Source organism: Scyliorhinus torazame, chromosome 7 (genome assembly GCF_047496885.1).
Source record: "Scyliorhinus torazame isolate Kashiwa2021f chromosome 7, sScyTor2.1, whole genome shotgun sequence".
NCBI lineage: Eukaryota > Metazoa > Chordata > Chondrichthyes > Carcharhiniformes > Scyliorhinidae > Scyliorhinus > Scyliorhinus torazame.
Window position 1 is genome coordinate 283399786 of NC_092713.1, and position 16136 is coordinate 283415921.

Genomic DNA, 16136 nt, shown 5'->3' on the forward strand with positions numbered 1-16136 from the left:
GAAGACTAATCCTCAAAGGAATATTCCTAACAGTATTTTTTTTCTTATGTTGTTTTCATTATAGGACAATCCCCTTTACTTACAGTCTTCTAGGAATGTTACAGTGAGCATCCGCAATAGTCAGCATCAGATTGTTACCCAATTAATTGCAGGTAAGTCTGAATGCCATGGAGAGGGCATATAGCCCTCTTTTCAGACACGTTTGAGCTGGATGTGCTGAAAATAACAATAAAGAAGATTGACACTCATACTGATCTGCTTATGTAGTGCTGCAGCGCATTGGTGTGCTGTTTCACCAAGGGGTTTGACACAATTTTTGGCACTACAGCTTTCTCAGATGCACTGCGTTCCTCATCTACACATGGAAGCTGGAGACAGTGGCTGAATAGATTGAGGGGAGCGGCCTTTGTGCTCTATACCAAGAAAGAGGGCAGCATGGTAGCATAGTGATTAGCACAATTGCTTCACAGCTCCAGGGTCCCAGGTTCGATTCCCGGCTTGGGTCACTGTCTGTGCGGAGTCTGCACGTTCTCCCCGCCTCTGCATGGGTTTCCTCCGGGTGCTCCGAAGATGTGCAGGTTAGGTGGATTGGCCATGCTAAATTGCCCTTAGTGTCCAAAATTGCCCATAGTGTTGGGTGGGGTTACTGGGTTATGGGGATAGGGTGGAGGTGTGCGGTTGGATAGGGTGCTCTTTCCAAGAGCCGGTGCAGACTCGATGGGCCGAATGGCCTCCTTCTGCACTGTAAAAATTCTATGAAAAATCAAACGCAATTTTTTTCTCAGAGACAGGGAGAAGCCAGAAAATAGGACAGAGACATTGCAGCAAGTCAGCTGCCCATCACCTTGGAAAATTGGTCAGAATGCGAGGCTTCCCCCTCCCAAACGTTCCCATCCTTGGGAGGGCAGCTGGAAAGTATGTGGGGGGCTGGTGTAAAATTAGGTTGGATGGTGGGGAGAGGGCACTGTGCCCATCATCTATACACTCCTGCTGGCATTTTACTTGCAGCGGCAGTTCCAATTGATGTGCATAAGTGGTCAAATAAGGGCCACTTAGAGCCTCCTCCCATTGTGACATGAATCCTGGCTATACACTTCGAGGTTGGGAGACTCAATAGACGCCCCCCCACCACCACCTCACCCCACCAGTACAGAGAACTACCTCAGCTTGAACCCCACCCCCCCTTGCCTTGCGATCCCCCCCCACCTTGTTGGGTCCTGCCTGATTGGCCCCGTCGAGGCCGCCTCGCCGACCTTCAAGTTCAGCCTCCAGCAGCGTTCATGGTTGGGGAATGACTGCAATGCTAGCAGTGGCCATCTATCCTAGTGGCGCCACTGGGACTGAAGCACTGCTGGTCCTCTGGCAACTCTTGGGAGTTGGGATATCCTCCCTGATGGGAACAACATCCATGGCCTCAGACAATTTATTGCCGGATAACCATAATATCCATTTGTGGCTTCCTGGGCCGGTGGAGGCAGGCTCGTCCCCGACTTTTCTACTGGTGGCTGGAGACACTGCCTCATCTTTGCTACAATTTTCTTTAAAGGAGAAGATTTTAAAAATCATAAAAAAGTTTTGGATGCAGGCTTCATTTTTAATAAACATTACATGAAAAGCATCCTCAGTTTATTTTGTGATAAACATTAATGATTGAGTTTTCTGTCTTCATGTATAAGCAGTATTAATCACTGGCGCACGCTTCTGCATGTTTGGTTCAGCTGTCAATGCCTCTTGAGTTCCCAATTTTATACATATTGCCCTGGGAAAGTGACGATCTGACAATTGCCGATGGAGGGGAAGGTAAAGCCAGTGATGGACTCCCGAGATCCTTGTAAAATGTTTCCTACTGGTACTCTTAGGTCAAAGCTGCCTTCAAGGTGGGAATGGGTTCCTACTTTCACCCCGGCTGTTATAACTACAAGGAACAGAGCAAAGTGGGCTTGAGGGTGGTGGTGGTGGTTGCGGGTGGGGGGGGAGATAGTTGTTTTGGAAATGGACTGCAGCCTGCTTTTCCTCTATGAAATAAGAAGAGATCATGACAATTTTAACCCTACCCAACCAAGCGAAATTGGACAAGTGGGCAGTTGAAATCGCCCAGGTCGCAATTACCTGCCATATGAGTTAACAAGCGGTGAACTGCAACTATTTAAACCTGCTTCACTGAGGAGGTAAAACAACGTCCACTCTAGCTACAAGGCCCTATTTTAAATTTTGTATCCCACCTCCCAACATAGTTAACTTGACCCTGTGGCTATTTTTAACCAGGCAACTGCTGCACAATTTGGCACTGAATTTTCTATCTGTCCAATCCAGCATGAAATGGCTCTGGGCCAGATGAGGTGCTAAAGGGTATGTTGAAAAGTGTTTTTTTTTTAAGCTTTCTTTATGGATTCAGGCGGAACAGTAGAGCTTCTCTTGCTCACAAAGGGCATGTTAGGTTTTCCCTGTCTCAATCTTACCAGCAGCCCCATCACGGGCTGACCCCGAGATGATCTGACAGCGAATATTATCCCATACCTGGTGTAGTTGAGAGGAGTGGGAGTTTTAAAACCTCAGGCATGTTTTCATGAACTGACATCAAAGCTCAGTTGATGAAAAGTCGCCTGCAGTTAAAACATTAAAATTGGGGCCCAAGTTAAGATTTAGAAAAATAGTATAAGGGAATGGATTTTGAGTGAGTTAAAATCTCATCTCCTAGGGTGACAAGTGTTATTTTCAATATTAATATGCTTATTTAAATCATGTCCCACACTACCTCCCCACAACCTCAAGCCTTTGTACTGTCAAAGGTACAAAATTAGTTCCAGTCAAATAGATCAATTGGGAACAAGATACTTCTTAAACTGCTTCAGTAAGATTTGTTTGTGAGCTTGCAGCTGTCTGGTGTGTAGATGTCTAAGGTGAACATCATGAACTTGTTGGAAGAACAGGAAGGAGAAAAACAAAACAAAGATGAAGTTTAATTATATGCATGAATGAAATACTTCTGACAGATAGCTGAAATTTAACCTTGAGATACCAGCTGTTGGGACCCAAGGGAAATTATTTTGAAATGGGGATGGTTATAATTCCCAGTTTATTTGCCTACAGCAGACCACATGGTGTTTTTTGATTCTGAACAAGCACAAAAGATTTTAGTTAACTCCTTTCAACCCAGGGGTTTCATTAAGCAAACAGTTGATTGTTTCAATTGATTAAAGCCAATGTGCATTATAGTGTTCTTTATTAATACAGTGATAACCATCAATAGTTACCAGCTCAACCTTGGCTTTGCTGCTGGGGGGATGGAAGATGTATGCTTGCATTTTATCAGAAAGAGTTAAAAACAAACTCAGGGTAATTCATTTTCACAAACCTTCTAGTGACCAATTATGGGGGAGCATAGGGACATTTGGTCCGGAATTCCCTTTGTGGAGCTGGGACTAAAGGAGTGAGCACAAAAGTATTGACTTTTTTTTGTTAGAATCGTCAATTTTAGTGCTTACTGTACACTCCAACTGCCTTAAGCTGTTTCGACAAACCACAAAATGGTTCACTGATTAATGGCAAGTGGGATGAGATTCAACTCTGGCAGGGTTGCAGTATGGACGGCCAATATCTTGCCACCGATTTTCTGCCCCATGATCCTGATGAATGCCCCCCAGTGAGAGCCTCGTAAATTGCTTTCAGGCACGATTTCTGCACCTATCTTGGGAGGAAGTCCCACCTTAGAGAGCTGCTGGCCAATCGGAATGTTGGCAGTTCTGTAGTCCCAACCGTGCCAGACAGGTATATTGTCCACTGCTGTAACTATAGGCAGTCCCACCATGCTAAGAAACCCAGATAGGTATTGGGTCAGGGGTCTTGATGAGGGAAGTGAAGTGGGTGAGGGGCTGGGAACAAGAGGCCAGTGGAGAGTGTCAAGGGCAGGGGAAATGATCTGGTGGGATATGCCCTTGTGGGGGGGTGTCTCTGATAAACCCAGGTAGACCCCAAAGGAGGTCCTTCCCCCTTGCTGGGTTTCATGCTTGCTGTGGGCCTCCCCCTGCTGCGAGTAAAATACCAGCGGTGACGGTGTGGTCCTTCAGCGAGCATAAATTGGCCACTCAATGGCCTCAATAAGCCCAAGGTTGGGTGGAATACCTGACGTCTCCACTCCCTTAAAATGTCAGAGGGGCAGGCAGTTAGGAGTGAGTAGAATCCTACAGTAATAAAAGGACCACGCCAAGACTATTGGCAAAAGAATAAGTAAAGGCTGGTTACGCAAAACATTCATCGCAAGATGGACAAAGTGGCAGCATGGCAAGAAATAAATAGGTTTGTTGTCATCGTCTTTGCAGACACAGGTGACCGAGGTTGGGAAATTAATATTCCATGGTACACATCATTTCAAGAAGACAGGCAAAATGATCAAAGAGGAGGAGTAGCACTTATAATAAACAATGATATAAGGACAGCAGCTGAAAGAATCCTGGCTCAGATGATCAGGAAATAGACTCGTCTGAGTGGAAATTAGGACGAACAAAGATCAAAAAACACTGGTGGGGGTAGTTTATGGCCTCCCTAACAATTATTGTACCGTTAGACAAAGCATTAAACAATAAATAATTGGAGCTTGCAACAAAGGAAATGTGATAATAATGGGGGACTTTAATCTCCTTATAGACAGGGCAAGTCAAATGGGCAAAGGTAGCCTGGAAGGTGAGCTTGTACAATCTTCTAGAACAATACTTTGTGGAACCAACTACAGGCAGAGCCAATATAAAATACCGAGGATGCTGTAAATTTGAAATAAAAACATAAAATGCTGGAAATACTCAGTTGGTTAGGCTGTGGAGAGAGAAATAGTTAATATTTAATGCCAGTGATCTTGCTTTAGAAATCAGAAGTAGGGTCAAAGCTATGTTCAATCTATTTTCAACGAGGCAGGGTTAATTAGTAAGATCCCCTGGGAGAAAGTGATCATGATGCATGTGAATTCCTTTTTAAGTTTGAGAGTAACATACTCCAGTCCAAAACAAGCATCTTAAACATCAAAGTCAATTACATAAGTTTGAGGGGAGAATTAGCTATGGTTGATTGGGTACATGGACAGTGGAAACCTTATAAAGAAATGATTTTAAATGTTCAACAAAAGCACATTCCATTAACAAACAAAATCTTATTGGGAAAGATCCATCCGTGGGTTGCTCGGAAGTTAACAGTAGTATTAAATTAAAAGGAGGCTTATAATATTCAACAGATTAGCAGTAAAATTGAGGATAGAGGAAGTTTTAGAAACCAGCAAAAGGCAATCAAAACATTGATTAAAAGAGAAAAAAATTGAACAAAAGGGTAAACTAACCAGGAATATAAAAATGGTTAAGAGCTTATACAATTATATAAAAAGGAGAGTAGCTAACGTAATCATTTGTCCCTTAGAGGCAGAGACAGAAGAGATTATCATGAGGGATGTGGAAATTACAGGGACATGAAAAAATATTTTGTGTCTGACTTCAGAGGAGCAAACACAAATTATATTCCAATCGAGGATAACCAAAGGACCATTAAGAGTATACGAACATGAAGTAATTATTATCCGCAGAGAAAGTTTATTAGAGAAATCTGAAGGATGAAAAGCCAACAAATCCTCGTGGCCCACATCCGACTAAAAGTGGTAGCTGCAGAGACAGTGGATGTATGGATTACGGTTTTCCAAAAATTCCATTGAATCGAGATCAATCCCAATGGGTTGGAAGTTGCCAAATATAAGACCTCAATTCAAGAAAAGAGGGAGAGAGAAAACAGGGAACTAAAGGTCAGTTAGCCTGACATCAGTATTCAGGGAAATGCTGAAACCTATTATTAAGTAAGTCTTAATTATGCACTTAGAAAATCATAGGGTGGAATCTCACCATTTTTATAAAAAGTGTGAGGCTCAGACTGAAAACTGACATTTCGTGCTCCAGTTGCACAGACCAGTCATCACTCCAGACCTTGAGCCTGAAAATGAATGGGTGTGACTTACACTGTCAGTCTGGCAGGATGGGGCCTGATAGAACCAGCGCGTGGCTCCAAAACAGAGCCCCGATCAGAAGTGAACAGCAACTCCGACCCCCCCCCCCCCCCATAGAGGTATCGCGGGTCCTTTTCCCGGACAAACAGCGGGGGCTCTAGCCCCCCCTCCCCCTCCCCCCCCTCCCCCCCCAAGGTAATCATTGGGGCTCCTCACCACCACCACTACAGCAGTATCACCAGTCTTGCCCTCCCCTCAGTGCCCACTTCCCCCCCTTGCCTCTTAGTTTCCCCCTCACTGTCTGGTCTCTCCGCACCCCTCTGACTACACATAAACGGAAACTTCCCCCCCCCCCCGCCTGAGGCTCCCACGAGGGCCCACCCCTGGCACTGCCGCAGGGCACTGGTTGGCGCTGCCAGGTTGGCGCTGCCCGGGCATTTCCCACTCCCCCCAGGAGCTATACTAACCTTTGCATCCCAGGAGGGATATCTTCGATTGAATCCTGTATTTAAAAAGCTGTTGTAAACCTCTCCGATGTGACATCATGTCGGCGAGGTGTGAACATTTAGTGACGGAGTCATGTGGCTGGCGAACCGGTTCATAAGATAAAAATTTATGACCATCCATTAAAAAAAGGGCCGAACCTCATGATGCCGCCGGTGAGGGGCTTGGAAAATCGGGAAGCACAATCTCTCCAGATAGAATCAGGAAATGTGATTCTCTCCGGATTTTCCACCTGCGTCGCTGTTCTCTCTGATGGCAATTGCAGGCTGAAATTTGCCCCCATAGTCTAAACAGAAAGAGTCAACTGGCTCTACAAGAGGAAATCAAGTTTGAAACAGTTATGCATTTTTTGAGGAAGTATCCAGTAGGGTAGATAAAGAGAAGCATGTAGATGTAGTATATTTAGTTTCCAAAAGACATTCAATAAGATACCACACAGAACATTAACACACAGGGTGAGGGGCTAGTATATTAGCAGAGGATTGATAATAGACAGGAAGCAGAGAGTAAGGATAAATGGAGCATTTTCAAGTTTGCAGGCTGTAGCTAACAGAATGCTGCAAGGATCAATGCCACAGCTATTCACAATCTACATCAATAACTTAGAAGAAGGGACCTCGAATAATTTAGGCATATTTACTGATGATATAAAGTGAGGTGGCTATGTTCAATGAGGAGGGTGCAAAGATGCTGCAAAAATAGATACGTTAAGCAGGAAGACAACAATGTGATAGATGGGGTATAATATGGAGTAGTGTGAGGCTATTCAGTTTGTAGTTAGAATATTAAAGCAGAATATTTTTTTAAAGCTGTGAAACTTCCAAATGTTCATGTTCAAAGAGACTTTGTATGTTTAGAATCAGAATCATAGAATTTATAGTGCAGAAGGAGGCCATTCAGCCCATCGAGACTGCACCTGCCCTTGGAAAGAATACCCTACTTAAGCCAAGGCCTCCACCCTATCCCTGTAACCCAGTCACCCCACCTAATCTTTTGGATACTAAAGGGCAATTTAGCATGGCTAATCCACCTGACCTGCACATCTTTGGACTGTGGGAGGAAACGGGAGCACCCGGAGAAAACCCATGCAGATACGGGGAGAAAGTGTGAACTCCACACAGTCACCCGAGGCTGGAATTGAACCCAGGTCACTGGAACTGTGAGGCAGCAGTGCTAACCACTGTGCCACCCTGCCGCCCCATAAAAGGAATAGAAAGTTAGGAGGCAGGTTTAGAAAACAATTAATAAGGTAAATTGCACAATGGCTTTTATTGCAAGGGGTTTGGAGTACAAGGACAATTATAAAAGGGCTTTGGTAAGACCATACCAAAAGTACTATGCACAATTTTGGTCTCCATATTTAAGTAAGGATATACATGCATTGGAGGCAGTGTGTCCTAGGTCCGACCAACTTCAGCGATGACCTCCCTTCGTCGTAAGGTCAGAGGTGGGAATGTTCGCTGTTGGTTCCATAATGTTCAACACCATTCACAACTCCTACAATACAAAATTACTCCATGTCCAAATGCAGCATGATCTGGAGACTATCTAGGTTTCAGCTGGCAAGTGGCAAGTGACATTGGTGCCACATAAGTGCCAGGCAATGATCATCTCCAACAAGAGAGAATCTAACCAATGCCCCTTGACATTCGCTGACATTACCATTGTTGAATCCCCACTATCAACATCTTGGTAGTTACCGTTGACTTGGACTATCCAGATAAATACTGTGGTGACAGGAACAGGTCAGAGGCTAGGAACCCTGTGGTGAGTAACTCGCTTCCTGACTCCCCAAAAACGGTACACCATTAACAAGGCACAAGTCAGGATTGTGATGGAATACTCTCCAGTTACCTGGATGAGTGCAGCTCCAACAACAATCAAGAAGCTCGACACCGTCCAGGGCAAAGCAGCTCACTTGATTGGGCATCCCTTCCACAAACATTCTCTCCCTCCACCACTGATGAACAGTGGCAGCAGTGTATATCATCTACAAGATGCACTGCAGGAACTCACCATGGCTCCTTAGACAGGACCGTCCAAAGTCACGATGAGGTGAAGAGCAGTAGACACATGAGAACACTACAACCACCTGAAAGTTTCTGTCCAAGTCACTTACCATCTTAATTTGGAAATATATTGATGTTCCTTCACTGTTTCTAGGTCAAATTCCTAAACTCTCGCCCTAACAGCACTGTGATTGAGTGAACATAGAACAAAGAAAAGTACAGCACAGGAACAGGCCCTCTGCCCTCCAAGTCTACGCTGCCCATGCTGCCCATCTAAACTACAATCTTCTACATTTCTGGGGTCCGTATCCCTCTTCCCATCCCATTCATGTATTTGTCAAGACGCCCCTTAAACGTCACTGTCGTCGCTGCTTCCACCACCTCCTCCGGCAACGAGTTGCAGGCATCCAGTACCCTTTGTGTAAAAAACTTGCCTCGTACATCTCCTCTAAACCTTGCCCCTCGCATCTTAAACCTATGCCCCCTAGTAATTGACCCCTCTAACCTGGAAAAAAGTCTCTCACTATCCACTCTATCTATGCCCCTCATAATTCTGTAGACCTCTTATCAGGTCGCCCCTCAACCACCGACATTCCAGTGAGAACAAACCAAGTTTATTCAACCTCTCCTCATAGCTAATGCCCTCCATACCAGGCAACATCCTGGTAAATCTCTTCTGCACCCTCTCTAAAGCCTCCACATCCTCCTGGTAGTGTGGCGACCGGAATTGAACACTATACGCCAAGTGTGGCCTAACTAAGGTTCTATACAGCTGCAACATGGCTTGCTAATTTTTATACTCAATGTCCCGGCCAATGAAGGCAAGCATGCCATATGACGTCTTGACTACCTTCTCCACCTGTGTTGCCCCTTTCAGTGACCTATGGACCTGTACACCTAGATCTCTCTGGCTGTCAATACTCTTGAGGGTTCTACCATTCATTGTATATTCCCTACCTGTATTAGACCTTCCAAAATGCATTACCTCACATTTGTCCGGATTAAACTCCATCTGCCATCTCTCCACCCAAGTCTCCAAACAATTTAAATCCTGCTGTATCCTGACAGTCCTCATCGCTATCCGCAATTCCACCAATCTTTGTGTCGTCCGCAAACTTACTAATCAGACCAGTTACATTTTCCTCCAAATCATTTATATATACTACAAACAGCAAAGGTCCCAGCACTGATCCCTGCGGAACACCACTAGTCACAGCCCTCCAATTAGAAAAGCATCTTTCCATTGCTACTCTCTGCCTTCTATGACCTAGCCAGTTCAGTATCCATCTTGCCAGCTCACCTTTGATCCCGTGTGAGTTCACCTTTTGTACCAGTCTGCCATGAGGGACCTTATCAAAGGCCTTACCGACATTTATATAGACAACATTCACTGCCCTACCTGCATCAATCATCTTTGTGACTTCCTCAAAAAACTCTATCAAGTTAGTGAGACACGACCACCCCTTCACAAAACCGTGCTGCCTCTCGCTAATATGTCCACTTGCTTCCAAATGGGAGTAGATCCTGTCTCGAAGAATTCTCTCCAGTAATTTCCCTACCACTGACGCAAGGCTCACCGGCCTGTAGTTCCCTGGATTATCCTTGCTACCCTTCTTAAACAAAGGAACAACATTGGCTATTCTCCAGTCCTCCGGGACATCACCTGAAGGCAGTGAGGATCCAAAGATTTCTGTCAAGGCCTCAGCAATTTCCTCTCTTGCCTCCTTCAGTATTCTGGGGTAGATCCCATCAGGCCCTGGGGACTTATCCACTTTAATATTTTTCAAGACGCCCAACACCTCGTCTTTTTTGGATCTCAATGTGACCCAAGCTATCTACACACTTTTCTCCAGACTCAACATCCACCAATTCCTTCTCTTTGGTGAATACTGATGCAAAGTATTCATTTAGTACCTCGCCCATTTCCTCTGGCTCCACACATAGATTCCCTCCCCTGTCCTTCAGTGGGCCAACCCTCTCCCTGGCTACCCTCTTGCTTTTTATGTACGTGTAAAAAGCCTTGGGATTTTCCTTAACCCTATTTGCCAATTACTTTTCGTGACCCCTTTTAACCCTCCTGACTCCTTGCTTAAGTTCCTTCCTACTTTCCTTATATTCCACACAGGCTTTGTCTGTTCCCAGCCTTCTAGCCCTGAAAATTGCCTCCTTTTTCTTTTTGACGAGGCCTGCAATATCTCTCGTTATCCAAGGTTCCAGAAATTTGCCATATTTCAGTGGTTCAAGAAGGCAGCTCAGCACCACTTTCTCAAGGGTAATTAGGATGGGCAATAAATGCTGGTATATCCAGTGATGCCCACATAACCGTAAATGAATAAAAATAGTAAAGGTTCATCAGATTGGTTCCTGGGTTGAGAGGGTTGTCCTATGATGAGTAGCTGAGTAAGTTAGGCCTATACTCTGTAGAGTTTAGAAGAATGAGAGGTGATCTTAATAAAGCAGACAAGATTCAGAAGGGGCGTGATCGGGTGGACACATTTCCTCTGGGTGGGGAATCTAGCAAACAATGGCACAGCCTCAGGATATGGGTCGATCATTGGGAACTGAGATGAGAAGCAAGATCTTCAGTCAGAAGATTGTGAAACATTGGAGTTCTCACCCCAGAGACTTGTAGATGCTCCATTTTTGAGTATATTTAAGGCTGAGAGAGACAAATCTTTGATTTCCCAGAGAAGCAAGGAATATGAGGAGAAAGTAGAGTTGAGGTCAAAGATCTGCCGTAATCCTATGGAAAGGCGGAGGGAGCTCAAGTTGCCACATGGTGTATTTGTGCTTCAATTTTATAGGTTCATAGGTTCCTCTAGAATATGGTTAACTGATTGCATTTCTGAATGTAACATTAATTACTCCATTTCCAGCATCTCATAATTTTTTGTGTTTGGCTGCAGGAAGTGAAGCTATAGAAGCACGTGGCAAGCGATTTGAAGTCATCTCTGATACCAACAAGTTGTTGTTTTCAGCGGAGGACAGTGAAGTAGTTGTTGGTGTTGATCGCTTACGAGTCTTAGGTATTCATACATTTTTAACCCTACACATCTCTAAAATGTGTCTTTTCTTAAACTCTGCGTTCAAAAATGGGGAAGTTTTTCTTCTGCACTGTAAATTCTAGGATTCTATGATCCTAATACATGATCCTTGGTAGAAATGCTCCAGCCACAAGAACACAAAAAGAAAACTCTTCCAAATTTTCTTGCAAGGGTTTGAGAACAACCAGTAAAGTCAGATATACTGAGCCAAAAGCACGTACAACATGGTCAGACAAAAAAGTGAATGTGCTCATGGTCGTGACTTGTCGTTACCTTGTCGAAGGTCCCATTGCACAATTACCAATAATATTTGGCAGTAAAGAACAGCTTGCCAGGCATCTGAACGAATATTAATGAGATCAATGTTTCTGCAAATCACTCGAAACCAAAGCTGTTATATGAAATTAAAAAGGCACCATTTATTGCTCTGTAACGCTTCTAAGCACAGAAGGTGCAGGAATTGTCTAATGTGGCTGCAGAATATAAAACGTTTGGCAACACCTTATTAATAGGGGCTCCACCTCTCCGTAAATGATGCTGCAAGTAATTAATGTACTGTGACAAATGGGAGAGGATAGTAGAGGGCCAGAATGCAAAGCCACCCGTGCATTTCATTTAAATGTGCAAAGATGATTTTTGTTGCACTATATAAGGAATAGAAATGATCCTTCTATTAACTGAAGGGCTATGTGTGATGCAGGTGATGAGTGAGGTTATCTGCAATTACGGAAATTGGCAGCGCAAAATTGAAACAGTAATAATAATCGTTTATTGTCACAAGTAGGCTTCCATGAAGTTACTGTGAAAAGCCCCTCGTTGCCACATTCCGGTGCCTGTTCGGGAAGCCCCTCCTTTACCAGCGGTAACATTCCTTCCGTGCTGTTTGCGGGAAAACCATAAACATGGCATGGATTTTATGAGAGTGGGAGAGCCTATGCATTGGAAAGAAGCGCATGCCACAGCCATAGCCTGCTGCTGGCAGGCTAGACTAGATAAGAGTGGGACCTCTGTCCTTTAGTGGGAGGAAGTCCTGCATTCAAGAGCTGCTGGTCAATCTGATTGGTCTGCAATTTCAGCATCACCAGCAATGCCAGAACCCAGCAGTAGTTGCTGCTAGAACTGAAGGAGGAGCAGCAAGAAGTGTGATGGCTACTGGAAACAGACAGGTCCTAGGCTTTTGGGGTACGATCAAGAGCCTAGGGAGGGGGTGGGGAACTAGGTTTTGGAGGGCACTGGGCAAGGAACAAAGTTTGGAGGGGGAAAAACATCTTGTGGAGGGTGTGGGGGGGTGGGGGAGGGTGTGGTGCCTTTAATGTGCAGGGGTCACCCGCTGAATGATGTGCCCACTTTCCTTCTCACCCTTTTTCAAGCTAGTCTCAAAAAATGTATTGTCCATTCCACCTGCCTGCCCACTCCAACCATATTTTGTGTGGGCAAGCTTAACATCCCAGTCAATTGACTTGTGAACAAGGTTAATTGATCTTTAGTTGTTTATTTAAATATGGTGGGTGGGTTACCGATTTCAGCACCCACCCATCTTGTGTATTATGGGGGCAGTTTGGTGGTGGACAGGATGGTGGAGGGCTGGGCACTGAAAATAAGTGACACATGGATGCTTTGTCAATGAAATAGTTGATAAATGAGCATTGCATTCTTTAAGGGAAAAGTGGATAGATATTTGAGGAGGGGAGATACTTATGTAGAACATGAAAGATACAATGGATCAAATAGTTTACATCTGCACCGTTAATTTCTATGATTTGTTGGTTCACAATAGCGACCAGATAAACATTTTTCCCATCTGCTGCATCAAAGACATGTTTGTTGGGTCATTTTGAACAGTGTTGAAGGAAGAGAGATGCTTAAAATAACTATGGAAGTTTAGAAAACAGCACCTTGGAAAGTTGGTGGCAGTGTATATGACAGTACAATTGGGGGAAGAAAATATAAAGGGGTCACTGCAAAGAAATGGGAGGAGCTTTGCTGAACACAAGGAGAGATTGGGAATAGGACTATTAAATTGGAGCGACCATTAAACTGTAGCGACCATTCGCTGATTCATTATTTTTTGTTTATGATCTTAAATACTGGGAGAGAAGCCTTGGCCACACTTTCCAACTCAGTTGCCTTGCCAATCCAACCAAAAGGCCATTTTTGATGGGAAGACTTTACTCAGGACTAATTTAGTTCTGATTAATGTGAAAATTGTGTCAAATAAAACACAGGTAGATGCCAGTTAGCTGGTTTGCTTATATTACAATGGCATAATGGTGAATACTTTGAATAAGTTCCTAATTAATGTCCCCAATTCTATACTTGGCGATTATCACCTCCCCAAAGAGATCATTAGGAAATAAGGCTACAAAAGCAGAACATTCCTGTTACCCTTCATTGATCTGCTTATTGCTCCCAGAAGATTGTAAAAACGCTCAAGAGGGTTTATTCCAAACTTCTTTCTTTGCCAAATGTTTTAATGCAATAGTTTAAATGATGGCTCCACTTAAGGGAAGAGGGAAGAAGGCAGGAACCCAACACAAAGCCACATTTCATTAATGTTCAATCCTCAACCACTTCAACTCTGATTATTTCTTCAAAGCAGCCTTGAATTGAACTACAATCTGCAGGTCAGTGTTAATGCAGAGCGGATTTCTGGCTGGCAGGGAGTGCAAAACACAGCAGCTTGCCTAAATGTGAGGGGTATCTTTCTTTGGCCATATCCGCATACTACCAGTGACCAGCTTCTCCTGCCCCCACAGGGCAATGTTTCACGCTTAAATATTGGAGGGTCTGTCTGCCAGATGGGATTCAGCATGACAAGAGAACTAACAAGCTTCCCCGCAAATGGGCCAGTTAAAATGAGACACCCAAGTACTCTGATATCTGAAATGATGAGTCTCCCGTGCGGTTCCCAGTTGCTTTAGGCAGAACCCTGCTGGTTACAATGGAGACGGCACATCAGGGCTGGTTTGCGAGAGGGTAACAAATCCCCTACTTTTGACTGTGCACCTGCGTGGTTTCTGATTCCTTCGCTCTGTTTCCTGGTTCAGCGCAGGGACAAAGTTGCAAGTGTTTCCAAATTTGCTATTTGGCAGCTATTAATATTGAACTGTATTGGCATTGTGTGATACTTGTCATTGTGCAGGGGGATATAATAAATACCTTAATGAATTGAGAATAAGCTAGCAATCTGTTCACTACTGAAGTTATATTTCTAACAGAAATCTCTGCTTTTGGTAACAAGACAGTCCTGTTAATTGTAGCTCACATCAAATGGGGTAAGTCAATCGGGTTTAGATCAGTTTTCAAGTTTCCGATTGGGCAGTCTTCTGAATTTCCTGGGTAACATTGCAACTTGCCTTATCATCACATATTCACAATGAGCCCATGCCTATTCAGGACTGAACTTGAAACTATACCAAACTCAAGCCATCCTTTATAGATAGCACAGCGTAGGCTTTCATGCAGTTAGTTCAGGCTAGATGCAAATCTAGGTCCCAGAAATGAAATTACTATCTTTTAAACCATAGCACCACCCAGGTCGTGGTAAGAGTGTTCTTGCAGAGTTACTATTGCCCATCTTATTGAGTCATTGCAATGGTATGCAATGTACACTGGTCATCAATGGGAAAATCATTCGCCTTTGTTGAAGGTGATAGTGAATATGCTGTATGTCAGCCAGTTGGAAATCCATCCATCTCAATGTTCCCATTTCTCCTCAACAGAGAATGTAAATTTGGAAATGTTAATTCACTGAACGGTGCTGTGTTTCAGCATTTAATTTGATCTCTATAATCTGGGTTTGACTAGTAGCGCAAAAGTCACCTCTCTTCTATGTGTAATCAGTTGAGGGTTAGTTCCTGTGTGGCCCATGGCACAAAGTAGACAATAATGTCGCAGAAATAGGCCAAAATAAACAATCTCACTAATCCCTGCTTAAATTCCATCCTATATCTTTGCTCTATCCCACTTAATAAGCACACAATAAATCACCCCCAAAACACCTAAGGACAGTCTAGCTGGGCAGTCTAAGAAACATAATCTGGAATGAGAGGATGTTTGGATGAAGAGTGCCAATGTCTGCTTGTTTTAAAGATAAGTCTGCCAACACAGACTCAGTTACAAAACAGAAATTCCTCCCGAGTTCCTCAAACTGACCCAAACTTGATTTTCTGTCTGTCCCAATGGAATACAATGGGCGGGACTTCACAGCCCACCCACGGAGCAAGGTGCAATAAGCTCTTTTAAAACTCCATTGACTTCAGCACCAACGGGATGGGCAATAATGTTTCACTGCAGGGACAAGCGGGGGACGGTCAGGGGAAGGGCCATGGGGTTGGTGTTGTGGTTGCGGTGACCCACCTCCCCCCAAGACCAGGGTGTCCAGGCATGGACCGCCATCTCACTGCCCATCGCAGTGACACTGTGGCCCTGTGACACTAGTTACGCAGAGTGACACCGGTCATATGGGTGCCCCCCACCCCACCACCCTCGCACCCCCCCCCCCCCCCCCCCCGCCAACAATCAGGTGCCTGCCACCCGCTGGTGGGGCATCACACTTCCCACACGGGATGTGGGAGGATGGGGGGGGGGGGGGGGGGGTGGAGA

General features: G+C 44.5%; 1 protein-coding gene across 6 annotated transcripts in view; it reads left to right on the forward strand.

Annotated features, from left to right (window-relative positions):
* sgcd (sarcoglycan, delta (dystrophin-associated glycoprotein)) overlaps positions 1-16136 on the forward strand; it is an 821304-nt gene that overhangs the window by 724015 nt on the left and 81153 nt on the right. For 5 of the 6 annotated variants that reach the window (XM_072512566.1, XM_072512567.1, XM_072512565.1 and 2 more), the window contains 2 exons: positions 65-152; positions 11394-11513. In XM_072512566.1, coding sequence (XP_072368667.1) covers positions 65-152; positions 11394-11513 — 208 coding nt within the window. The remainder of the gene's footprint in view (positions 1-64; positions 153-11393; positions 11514-16136) is intronic. The other variant, XM_072512569.1, reaches the window with a different exon arrangement.